The 12,300-nt window shown below is 43.7% G+C and overlaps 1 protein-coding gene across 3 annotated transcripts in view; it reads right to left on the bottom strand.

Annotated features, from left to right (window-relative positions):
- Positions 1 to 422: 422 nt before the first annotated feature.
- Positions 423 to 12,300, bottom strand: part of LOC146365067 (DNA (cytosine-5)-methyltransferase 3B-like) — a 49,662-nt gene continuing 37,784 nt past the window's right edge. For 2 of the 3 annotated variants that reach the window (XM_084916007.1, XM_084916009.1), the window contains exons 16-22: positions 11,852 to 11,997; positions 7,473 to 7,563; positions 7,132 to 7,280; positions 4,377 to 4,462; positions 4,224 to 4,293; positions 4,022 to 4,140; positions 424 to 3,834 (exon numbers count right to left, since the gene is read on the bottom strand). In XM_084916007.1, coding sequence (XP_084772133.1) covers positions 3,693 to 3,834; positions 4,022 to 4,140; positions 4,224 to 4,293; positions 4,377 to 4,462; positions 7,132 to 7,280; positions 7,473 to 7,563; positions 11,852 to 11,997 — 803 coding nt within the window. In that variant the 3' untranslated portion in view covers positions 424 to 3,692. Of the gene's footprint in view, positions 3,835 to 4,021; positions 4,141 to 4,223; positions 4,294 to 4,376; positions 4,463 to 7,131; positions 7,281 to 7,472; positions 7,564 to 11,851; positions 11,998 to 12,300 lie in introns of all 3 variants that reach the window. The other variant, XM_084916008.1, reaches the window with a different exon arrangement.

Genomic DNA, 12,300 nt, shown 5'->3' on the forward strand with positions numbered 1-12,300 from the left:
AGGCGGGGCTTCTACCCTCTCTCTGTGACATCATCCAGATCCAGGAGTAGGAAAGCTGTGATAAACTGAGTGTTTAGAGCGGCCTGCAGTCTGAGCTCTGGGCTCACTGTCGTCACTTCCAGAGTGTATGTTTGTTCCCTCTCCCTGAGCCTGGTTCTGTTTCCAGAGATTTCTTCCCGTCGCCAGGTGCTTGCTCTTTGCTCATGCTCTTAACCTTAGTGTATAAAATGTGTTAAGGTGATCTTTGTTATGATTTGGTGCTATATAAATAAAACTGAATTGCTGTACATCAGCTGTGGAACATCAGCTCATATGCTTTTTAATTGAGAGCAGCAGCGCAGGCCAGCTGATCACCGCTTCACAAGCATCCGTACAGAAAGGCTCCGCCCAGATTTGAACCCAGGACCAAGGGGAAACGCCTGTGCTGCCCCACAGGTTCATGAAACAAGTCATCATGTCACTTATTTCTCAGTGAATCTTTTCTTCATGCTGAACTATTGGACCTAATCCTAGGCTCCGCCCAGCTGCCAAATGCCACTTTAACCCCTGCTGGCACAGTATGAACGATCCCTGTGACACTGCACCAAAGAAGTCAATACAAATCATTAGTGGATGAAGCAAAAAGAACCATAACACTGGGCACGGCCATATTTAGGTTTTTTCGGCATTTTATTGAGTAAAAATTATATATGCTGCTATAGAAAGTACACAAAAACACAGCAATGTTTTCCTCTAATAAAATAAAGTGTAAAAATGTTTTTTTTGGCTTTTTCATAGAAGATTTATAAAAAGGTAAAAGAAAAATTTTCAATGGGATTATAGGTCACACACAGGCGTCCTCACTTTTCATAAAGAAAACATCAATAACTTCTTATTAATACGAGCTACTCTGCACTAGAACATTAGAAAGCGAGCTTTATACTGTGTTAATATAAACTATCATATAAAATGTTTAAAAAAACTTTTTTTTTGTTTTCCAGCAAAAACATTCAACGAGTTCAGCAGTTATTAATGAAGCATGTAAACATGAAGCTTTTGGTTTGTGAAAGGCCGTTCAACTCAGGAAAAAGATCCTGGCGGCACTTGAAGTGACTTTTGAAGCACCACATCTGTAAAAGAGCCTGAAAGTCAAAAAGGGTCTTTACAAAGACTTGTGCATTTTTCAAAATAAGATGCAGTTCTTAGTCAAATGTGAGTTAAAACACTTGTAAACCTTTCTATCGATACAGTACACATGAACACTGAAAAAAAACCCAAAGTTCCAGTGATAAAATAGAAGCTGTTTATACAGAGAGCAGACGGCTACAGCATGTGCTCACAGACGTGATGGTGTAGGAGGTAATACCCGTTCACTTTGGTTTGGTGACGGCCTTAAAACAGCATTTCAAAGTGTTCCAGTTAACAAAAAACTAACAAGTGTTTCAGGACTGCTACCCATAGATGGCGCTGTGTGGGGGCCGCGCTGAAACGTGCTGAAACACGCTTCACCTGCGTCGCAGTGGCGTGGAACTTCTTTTGGGAAATCGACATCGACGATCTAGAATAAAGTAGTCACGAGAGTTCACATCATCACAGAAACACGGGAGTCGGATTTGGCTGAAACGGCCTTATCAGAAGGGCAGTAACAGAGAAGACTCTGTTAAAGACTCTAAGTGTCTAAGTGCTAAAGACTCGGTGTCGCTGTCGAGGAGCATTTCCAAGAAAACACACGTTCTCCACACAGACCAGAAAACAGCACCGCGAGACGGTTTCTCGTTACGTTTTCTGGAAACATCGTCAATGAACAGCAGTTGTGACCTTTCACAGCCGAGGCGTGGTCACCAGTGTTTCTCCCTCTCGGTGGAATAGGAAGAGCTGTGAGGCCGCACAGTAACGCTCAGAGACTCGCAGCCTTTCCTGGATTCTAATAAAATGGCATCTGCCTGTTACAGTAACAAAACATCTACAGTAGCACAAACGTCATAACTGCATTCATCAGCTGTCTGCAGACATTAACAGAAGATGAGCCCCTCTCTGCCTTTCAGTTTTTGTCTTTCTGCATCAGCTTGTTTCAAGTATCCAAAGAGATACTGAAGAGATCGCCGTGACAACATCCTGAGCGCGCCCACATCATCCTCGCTACAAACTCAAAATAAAACGCATCTTTTTATACACCTGTTCAACCTTTGACCTCAACGCTTGTTTTTAAGGCTCTCTCCTTCCTGACAAGCACAGTCTGCTCTGATTGGTCAGTTTGTGTGATAAAGTGATACTTTTTTAACCACCTCTATAAAAAGGAGCTGTGAGGACTCTCTGTGGCCTGCTCCGATTGGTCGGATTCATCCAGAGCTTGTTACATATGTAACCAGCAGACTTTTCTGTGACTTTTAACTTTGTATCCAAGCCAATTTTTATCATTTGTTTTTCAAAATATTTTTACATTCAAATATCACTGATGAGAATACTGATTAAGTCAGGTGACATCGCTGTTATGCCTCCAGAGTATTAGCTCTGAATTTAGAAAGCTTTACTTTGGTGTAAATAGCTTCCTATTTGTTCCCTTTTTTGAAATGTACACGAATGTTTAATTAGCTCTATGAAGTTTTTGGCTGTATTAAAACATTCAAACACCATTTACCACCAAACTAACATTAAACTAACTTCTTCTTTTGTCATTTATTTGAGCGTTCCTGACTACGCACCGGTTTAACGGCTGTCATACCAGCGACTTACGTGGTGACAGAGAAAAGTCTGGACTGGCGTGTGAGGCAGTTCAGCAGCAGTGTTTTCTTTGGGTTTGACTTTGCAAACCTTTAACATGCAAAAACCCTTGAACAGACTGAAAGTCAGAGGAACAACGAAAAAGTAAAATACAGCCACTTGAAACTAGTGTGCTAATATAAAAAGGAATAAACAAAAGTACTTTTATTTCCTAAAATCAACAAAATCTATCAATATAAAGTGATCTAAATATAAAGCTAAATCCCGTCTCATGTTTCCAGGTTAGCTTCAGGTCAGTAGCTTATACCGATCAATTTCCCCAATGAGGGTTTCTTAGTTTGGTCCTTTAAAAACATCCTGCAGCAGTTTTACTGTCGAGTGCACTCGCAAAGTTTGGACCAGAAGCCACAGCATCATTACGGCGGACTGACCTTGGCGGGTAAAACAGGAACAGGACGTCAGCGTCGCCTTTGGTTCAAGTCACTTTTAAAGTGTTTTTGTTTGAGATTGAAAGCTCGCTACTACGCCGTTCTCCATCTTCTAAAACTTCTAGGTGTTATCTTAAAAACGATGCCTTCCAAGGGCGTTTAAATGAAGCTAAAATCCTATTAAAGTCACGCTACAGTCCTAATGTTAACAAAGCAAAGGCGTGGGTGTCATCGTTCCCTTTTAACTCCCAGAGGAATGGCAAATCGCCCTACTGGCCTCCTTACCCATCTCACCTTTGCTCACCTGACTAGACTCCGCCCCCCCTGTTTCCAGGGCAGCCAACGTCTTTCCCTAAGCTGTGAATCTGTGTTAGTGTGTGTTATGTGGATCTAAGGCAGAATCCAGGCAGCATCTTGAACCGTTTCCCCGCCGCGCTGATGTTTTTTCAAACCGGCCATTTGCCTTCCAAAATGTCCGACGGAGGGGAGGAAACGGCTGGCTGCTGACGGTTCTTGATAAAAAAGCTGGTGTGTGTGTGTTTGCTGGTGATGGCGGCTTTCTTCTTATTCACAGGCAAAGTAGTCTTTGAGCGGAGCGAACAGATGCCTGATGACGGGGACGCTCCAAGACCGGCCCAGGAGCTTCTGCCGGGCGCCGCGACCCATGTTGGACACGTCAGTGTAGTGGACGGGGAAACCAAAAATCCTGCAGAGGGGAGAAGACCAACCGGCTGAAGATGGTATATTTAAAGTTTTTGTGCACAGTGAGAAAGAAGACCGAGCGAATGCCGGTGTCGTGCGACCTGTCGTCAGCACGTTAGCTGGGATGTTTCGCACTGGACCCTTTCACAGTGTAACTGCCAAAAGCAGCAGCGCGAGTGTTGTCCGCTCACCTCTCCAGCTCGGTGCACCACAGGATGTCCTCCTTCCCGTTCATCAGCACGGGGAAGTGCTGGTCTTTCCCCTGTTTGATGGAGTTGGAGCGAGTAGTGATGGTGCGCACCTTTCCAAACTACGAGACAACAGACGCGTCGTCAGTCTAGCACAAAATACCTGCACGTGAAAATGTTTCTTTTCACGGTGTACGTGACCAACCTTTGCCACTCGGCCGTGATCCAGACAGTCCTGCAGCTGTAGCTTGTCCATCCCTGAGGCGCACAGAGGCCTGAAGCACAGGAGAGATCACACTGTTCACTCCGTCTGCCCTCACAATGCCGGGCGAGTTTCTGATGAAGAGCATCTGCTCACCTGTTCATCCCCGGCAGGTTTCCCCAGAAGTATCGAGCGCGGTGAGCAGCAGAGACCTCGATGGCATCAATCATCACAGGGTTACACTGCAAAGCAAGGTTGATAAATAACTGAATACATCCCATAATTACTCATGAACACACAGACGGGTTTTTACACCACATGTTCTCAGAGCCGTGAAAAATGATCCAGATCATCAGACGGACATTTTTTTAAAATCTCAAAACATTTTTAAATATGTCGAGTAAATGATGTTTGTAAGCTCGTCACAGTAAGGACAGAGGCGTCGTCTTCTTTTCATCTTTAACTGAATCTTAACGTTGTTTAGACGTCCTGCAGATTCAGTTTTCAGACTTGTGCAGGGAGCAATGATGTTTCTTCCCGACGCTATCATCATCTGTATATTCAAGTTATTTGTTTTCTTATGTATTTGAGCTCTCAAACTTGTCCTGAATTTACACCCAAAACGTTTCCACCGCTCCTCCTCCTCGCGATCGTGGCTCAGGAGTTGGCAGTTCGTCTTGTAATTGGAAGGTTGCCGGTTCGAGTCTCGGTCGTTGTGTCCTTGGGCAAGACACTTCACCCGTTGCCTACTGGTGGTGGTCAGAGGGCCCGGTGGCGCCAGTGTCCGGCAGCCTCGCCTCTGTCAGTGCGCCCCAGGGCGGCTGTGGCTACAATGTAGCTGCCATCACCAGTGTGTGAATGTGTGGATGACTGATTGTAGATTAAAGCGCTACACAAATCCAGGCCATTTACCATTTAACTGCCAGCTGAGTCTCAGGAGGTGTTAGCAGCACCAATGTTACGTCTGTAACTCACACCACAGACCAGGCATGTAAATCCACTTTTAATATCTACGGTCATAAATTAAAATAATTCAGCTCAGTTCCAGTTTCTGAGGATTTTTATTCATATAATTTCACGATTTTGTGGCTCCCGGGTCACTCGGAGTACGTCACTGTGGCCTCGGAAACAAGGACACCATATGGACCAAATACACTACAACAGATTTCAGGGCAGTGGCTGTTTGACCATCTGAGACATGTGGAATCTATGTGGTACAAAAGTCCACCTGAACAGATGTGTGACTAACAAACAGACAAAATGAACCAATGAGATTACCCCGCTGATGGATGGAGAAACTGCCAACAGGCAGGGGGCCTGAGGGTACCTCTGTTACATCTAACAATGCTGTGAATACAGCCATTCCCCAACTCTCTGTCAGTGGTACTCATGGCCATTGATCAGTGGGCTTTGATCAATGATCATGAGAATTAATGATCATGTAAATGACCTCCCAGCCCATTGTTCCTTCAGTGGGCTGGTTTCAGTCATTATGCAATTATACTGTTTATAACAGCGGTCCCCAACCCCCGGGCCTCGGACCGATACCGGTCCGTGAGTCGTTTGGTACCGGGCCGCGAGAGTTGAGGCTCAGGTGTGAAATGTATGGTTTTCAGGGTTTTTATCGTTTTTCAGCGTTATTTTGTTATCGTTTTTATCGTTAACTCGGTTTTCCTGGGTCTTTTCACATGTATTATGAATAAATCTCCTTTTTTCGGTACCGGTACTAGTTTTATTTTGTTGTATTTATCCGCGACACCTTAAAGGCCGGTCCGTGAAAATATTGTCGGGCATAAACCGGTCCGTGGCGCAAAAAAGGTTGGAGACCGCTGGTTTATAAGATTGGGGAAACCTGCAGTCAGCTGAGACTGAAGAAGTCACCTGATGATGATGAAACGTTTCTCCCACTGAAATGTCCAGATGAACAGAATCAACCTTTTGGGACAAAATATGAGTAACTGTATTCTGTTACAGTTACCGTTCAAACAGGTGATAATCAGAATACAGTTACTTTGTTGAAATAAATGGATTACATGGCGGTCTTTTCCTGTTTCATATGTTAGTCTATCCCCTCTCTAATTTTGGTAATTCCCATCATTGCTGGAAACCCAAACAAAACACGCATAAGAGGCTCTAATGTAAGCGTCCTGTTAATGTTGGTGCCATCAGTTACACAATGGACCCAGAGCCAGCACAACAGAGCCAGCAGTGCACGGGCAGGAATCCATTTCTTACTTGGAAATTCTGGCACCACTTCATATTTAAAGAAGAAAGGGATGAACTGAGCGTGCAATGCAAACTGTGTTTGTCAGCAACCAAGCTGCTGTCAGCGTCAGAAGAAGCGTCAACCTAAGAAACATCTGGAAGTAAGTTCTTTATAAAAGCTAACGTTAGCCTACTGCAGCTAGCTTGTTGTAGTTGTGGTAGCTACCTGGGTTATGTGCCACTTCAGTATCTTTGATGCACTATTGCTGTGTGAGTTACACTATTACTGACGGCTACTCACTACCAAGCTAACACTGTTAGCAGCCGTTAGCTGAGGTTGGTTCATAGACTGTTAGATTTGATGGATAGCATTGACAACCTGCTAGCTGCAAATAATCATGTGCAGTTCTAAAAGCAATACCAACTAGATTTATAAATCTTAATATATTAAGTAATCCAAAGTATTCAGAATACGTTACTCACAGTGGGTAACTTAACAGAATATGACCAAACTACATTCTGGGGCATGTAATCTGTAATCCGTAGTGGAATACATTTTAACAACACTGCCTCCAGAAACCTGCAGCAATCACACATATTTGTCAGAACATAGTTGTTGGAAATGTTGAGGAAGCAACTTTAAGCAGATTTCCTGAACTTTAACTCCATTTACTGCACAGGCCTGCTCTCCACCCATGTGACTGACCTCCAGGAACCGCGAGATGTCCCTCTTGTCGTTAACGGCCATGGCGACCACGTTCTCAAACATCCAGAAAAATGGGCGGTTCTCGCCGTCCTTGGGCTTGGCTTCGCTCAGAAGTCGATAAAACTCGAAGAACAACCTGCCCGTGCCTTCTGGAGAGACAAAAACCATCAACAGTCAAGAACGCTAAAATCTAACTAGGAATACGCAGGCAGATTATCGCTGCATCAGAAACAACCTTTAAAGAGTTAAACTATCACGCTGTGTGGCTTTAGTGCCTTTAAAAGAGTAGAAAATCACCAAAACACACGTTAAATATACCCAGAATGCACTCAGGGACTCACCGTACAGGCCCTTCCTGGCAGGATTGACGATGGAGAGGTCGTTGCAGGGACTTCCTCCGATCACCAGGTCAAACGGACCCCACTCCTGAATCTGAGCGAGGTGACAAAATCAGACAGAACACGGTTCCTGTTTTCAATACGACAGGATGAGTTTAATGTTTCGGCCAATAAAAGAGTTGAAGTTTAAAACTAATCTGAATAAAAAGAGTAAAACAGCTGATTAAATAACGTTTAGGTAAACGTGAAGCAGCAGAGGGTACGTTTGTCTGATTCGAAGGGTTGTGTCTCCCTGTGTTCATATGTGATGTTTACAATGATTATTAGAAAGAAAAGACTTTGCAAAGCACCAGCTGATGCCAACAGTCCAGTGCCGCCCAATATTCAGCTAATAAACGTTCATTATTAAAGGAGGAAGTCATCAACCATTCCTGTTCTGAGGCTTGAACCTCGGAAGTTTGTCAATAATAAAAAATGTAGAAACTTTATCCTCAACACGAACGCTGTTAAACCGTCCTCTGAACACAACCGAGGAATAAATGTGAAGAAGGGAACGTGACGCGGCGCGCCTCTTATGTACTTCCTGTTTTATTTTGGTAGTCCTGTGTTGCTTGTGCTTTGTCTTCAGTCTGACCTTCTCCCCTGTGATGGTGTGCAGCTGTGTGTCTTTGCCCTGATAGCTGTGTCACAATTCAGGGTCTGCATCCTTCAAGGCCGCATTTGAAGGCCGATTACGTCACAGCGACGCGACGAAGGCTGCTCCAAATGCGGCCTTCAATGGGTCGGTGTATCCTTCATGACCCAACATATCCCAGGATTCATAGCGCGGCGGTGGGTGTGGATAATTTTTTCAGAAAAAAGCGGCGGATGGCTGAAGCGGAGCGTCCGGAGAGTAAACTTTCAAAAGTAAGTACTGAATATGACGTCACTTATTTATGTGCGAATGTTTAATAACCAAGAACATTAAAACATGACTGTTGGCCACATGTCAGCAAAGTTGTGTGACATTAGTGATGTTTGTACTTTCAGCATTAACTTGGTTTTAAAGCCTCTACATATATATATAGTCGACCTTAATCTAACAGAGAATGTGATGATTTGATGGATAATTAAAGTCAGTCATATATCCACAAACACAACAAGCTGAAAGTCAGTGATGCTGCTCGGTTTGCAGTCCTGAATATCACGGCACAAGCAGGATTCACTGCACTGTTAATGTTAGCTCTGTTATATTGCTGCCTCTGTTCGGTGGTGTCGAGCCAAACGGACTTTAACGTGTGTTTGAACGAGCTGACGGTTCACTCGTTAAGCTGAAAGAAAGATGCTTTAATCACAGCAGTCACACATGTGTCCACTGGACCATCTGGGAACTCTTCTTGTTTAGCACTCGTAATAACACAAACACTAAATCCTGCTTCTCTGGTGCTGTTGTGTAGCAGTGTGTACACCTGAGACTGTCACCTGTCTGTCTGTCCTGCACTCTCTCTCTGTTTCTTTCTCTCTGATTGTGGAATAAAAGTATGAACATGTGTTTATAAGTTACACTTGTGTTTGAATCCTGCAGCTTATCACACATTTGATTTCCATGTGTGACGACTGCAAGTGTCCAGAGTGAGGACAGACTGAGGGACCCACTGCTGCACATCATCTGTGAGGCTTTGCAGCCCTGATGATCCACCAGGACCAACTCAGCAGTGTGTGAGGAAGAGGAGGAGGAAGAGCCAGCAGCAGCTGACAGATGGAGAGAATAGACAGACTGTTCCCTGTTTGTGAAGGACTGCTAGGAAAGTTTAACATCACTGTCTGTCCTGAATCAGTCTTATTAGGTAATGTTCAAATAATGTGATCATCCAGTGTTTTCAGTGTGGGAGAAAGTACTCAGGGCCTTCAAGTTACACACTATGAAAGGCAGCAACAAGTTTAATGTTCAGAAACCTAAAGTCTGTATCAGCAGCAGAATGGAGCTAAAAATAAATGTTTGTTTCAGTTCTATGAAGCTTTGAGTATTTTGGATCAGTAGCTGCTGTGTTTGTTGCATCATATTGCTGTAATTGTTTATATGCTTTATATATTCTGAGCTAAGTTGATCTATAGTGTTACATCATATTCTATAAGGATGTTATGTGTTTGTAGACTTTCTGCCCAGTTTGACCCATTTAGCAGAAGTCAGCCTGTTTAAGGCTCTGATATCTATTCTGTATGACTTAAAGCAGTTATGACATGGTCTGATTTTCTCACCCAATAAAGGAATATTTCATATATCAGTCTACTCTTCATTCTATCAGACACAGTTATCACAGCTCGTACATTTGCTTTTACACATATATGTAAGCATTGAGCCAAATTTAGTAATGCCAACATATTAAAAGAACAATATTTGTCTCTTACATATGATACATCTATATATACACTGTCACAGATACTTGTCTGTGAGCAGTGTTGGGGAGTAACGGAATACATGTACCGCCGTTACGTATTTAAAATACAACATATGAGTAACTGTATTCCGTTACAGGTATCGTTTAAAAAGGTGGTATTTAGAATACAGTTACTTTGTTGAAATTAATGGATTACACAGCGGTACTTCCCTGTTTCATATTGTGGCGGGTCAGGACTGTTTGGGTTTTGTTTGACAGCTACGTTCTGTTGTTCCAGGCGGCAGCGTTATGGTTGCCATGGTTACAGGGTGACGCTCTCTCTGCGTGTTTCCTGGGTGAGAGAGCGCCTTTTTGTTGTTGTTTTTGTTGTGCTAAGCTAATAGGTAGAATGCTACAGGTATAGCTCTAAAGCATGCAGCCTGATGGGCAGTGTAGTCCATGCTGCTGGGAGAATGGACTGCCATACCCGTGATGTGTCTGTGAGCGAGGGAGGGAGAAAAGGGAAAAGTACGAGCTGTCACGGAGCAGAAACGGGAGCTGGAAGCATGTAAATATAATAACAACCACTGCAGCCAAGAAGAGAGCCTGACGAGCCCAGCTGTAAGTAAGCTGTTAAGACTCGACTGTACGCTGTGTTCGTGTTTTCCTCCGAAACAATAAGTTCCGTTGGAGCAGCCTTTCAACGCCTCTCTCTGTCTCTCGCTAGCAAAGTTGACCCAGACAACAAAGTAAAGCTAGTTTTCAGCTACGAGTCCGACACAGAACCCACCGTATTAGCCAGAGGTCCCTTTACTACGGTTCGGAGCCGCGGACCTTCAGTAACAGTAATAAATCACAGCAATAGTACATTCACGTAGTTGTAAACAGCATATATTAAGTAATCCAAAGTATTCAGAATACGTTACTCTCATCGAGTAACGTAACGGAATACGTTACAGAACACATTTTGGGGCATGTAATCTGTAATCTGTAATGGAATACATTTGAAAAGTAACCTTCCCAACACTGTCTGTGAGTGAAGATTTAAGGTGACAGGAAATATAAATAACTGCAACTTGAATCTTTGACCCAGAGTTCAAGCTCACTGCTGTAATAACTAATCATGATACATATAATAATAACTATAATATTGTCCATATTATATTTACATTACCACAGTGAGATGATTTTAGTCTCATGAACAACATCAGCTGATTGTTATTTACTAGCTAATCTTAAATGACTGTTCAGTACAGGAATGAAGCCCAACAATGTTTTACAGTCCTGTGGTCTCAGCCTCAGATACTCAACTGATCAAAGTGATGTCATGACAAAAATGAATGAACAAAAAAACATTTTTCTCCTTCATTTCTGTCACACAAAGCTGTATGAAACGTTTCTCGCAGTTAGATCCATGGTTGCTAGGCAACAACAGCACGACAAAGGCTAGACCGTCCCATTTCACAAGCCTCGCACTTCCAACCTTCTCGGTCTTCGGAGGACGCGGCCCACGTAGACCGCGAAGGCCGCGTCCTCCAAGGCTGCAGACCCTGAACTGGGACACAGCCAGAGTGTCCGTATGAGGAGTGAGCTTCCTGTTTGGACTCTGTGTTTGTGATAAAGGTATTACATTAAACTCTGGGTTACTTACTGAAAGTTTCCTGAGTGGGAACTGTTCACTTCAGCCATATTTGACTATAATTGTTGAGGTAAATCCACAGAGAGCTAAAGCTTTATGTTAATGCCAAGATGATCAGATTTCAGATTCTAGATCAGACCATCTAAGATGTTTTTCACAATATTGGATTTTTTCAAATACTTGATGTAAACTGATGAAAATAAAGTTTTTATTTATTTGTGTAAATAACCTCTTGTAGCTGACTGGCACCAGCTTCACAGCCCAGCAGGGGGCAGCAGACTGATTCTGTTTCACTGGTTTTATTTCAGTCAATTTGAGCTCAAACTCGAAACATCAGACTGAAAATACAACAAAGAAGAAATTCACACGGACGTTGTCCTGCTTACATTTTTCTTGGTGATGTTCCTCACATCGTGGACGTACTTGATCTTTCCTTCATGCCTGACGACGCCCACTGAGATGGAGTCCTCGCACACCTCCGATGCCACATACTGACCCACCTTAAAACCCAGATCTCTCAGGACCAGGTAGCCTGGAAACAAACACGCTCATCTTTACATAGGAACGCACACACACACACACACAGTAGCGGCTCTGAGCTCCTCGCCTGTCTCTCTGAGCCCGGCCATCCTTCAGAGGAAACACATAACTTCACCTGTGACCACACTTGACCACAGGTGGGGGTAGGAATGTAGCCCGACCACTAAACTGACTGCTTTCAGCAGTCGGCGTCCGTTAGGATCTGTTGCTGGTGTGTCGACCACCGCTGTTCTCCACCTCCACGTTGGACTGCAGCTGGTGACGGCAGTCCTGGTTCTGTTGTGTACAGTCGCCG

Source organism: Perissodus microlepis, chromosome 20 (genome assembly GCF_051167445.1).
Source record: "Perissodus microlepis isolate ML-2025 ecotype Zambia chromosome 20, ASM5116744v1, whole genome shotgun sequence".
Lineage (NCBI taxonomy): Eukaryota > Metazoa > Chordata > Actinopteri > Cichliformes > Cichlidae > Perissodus > Perissodus microlepis.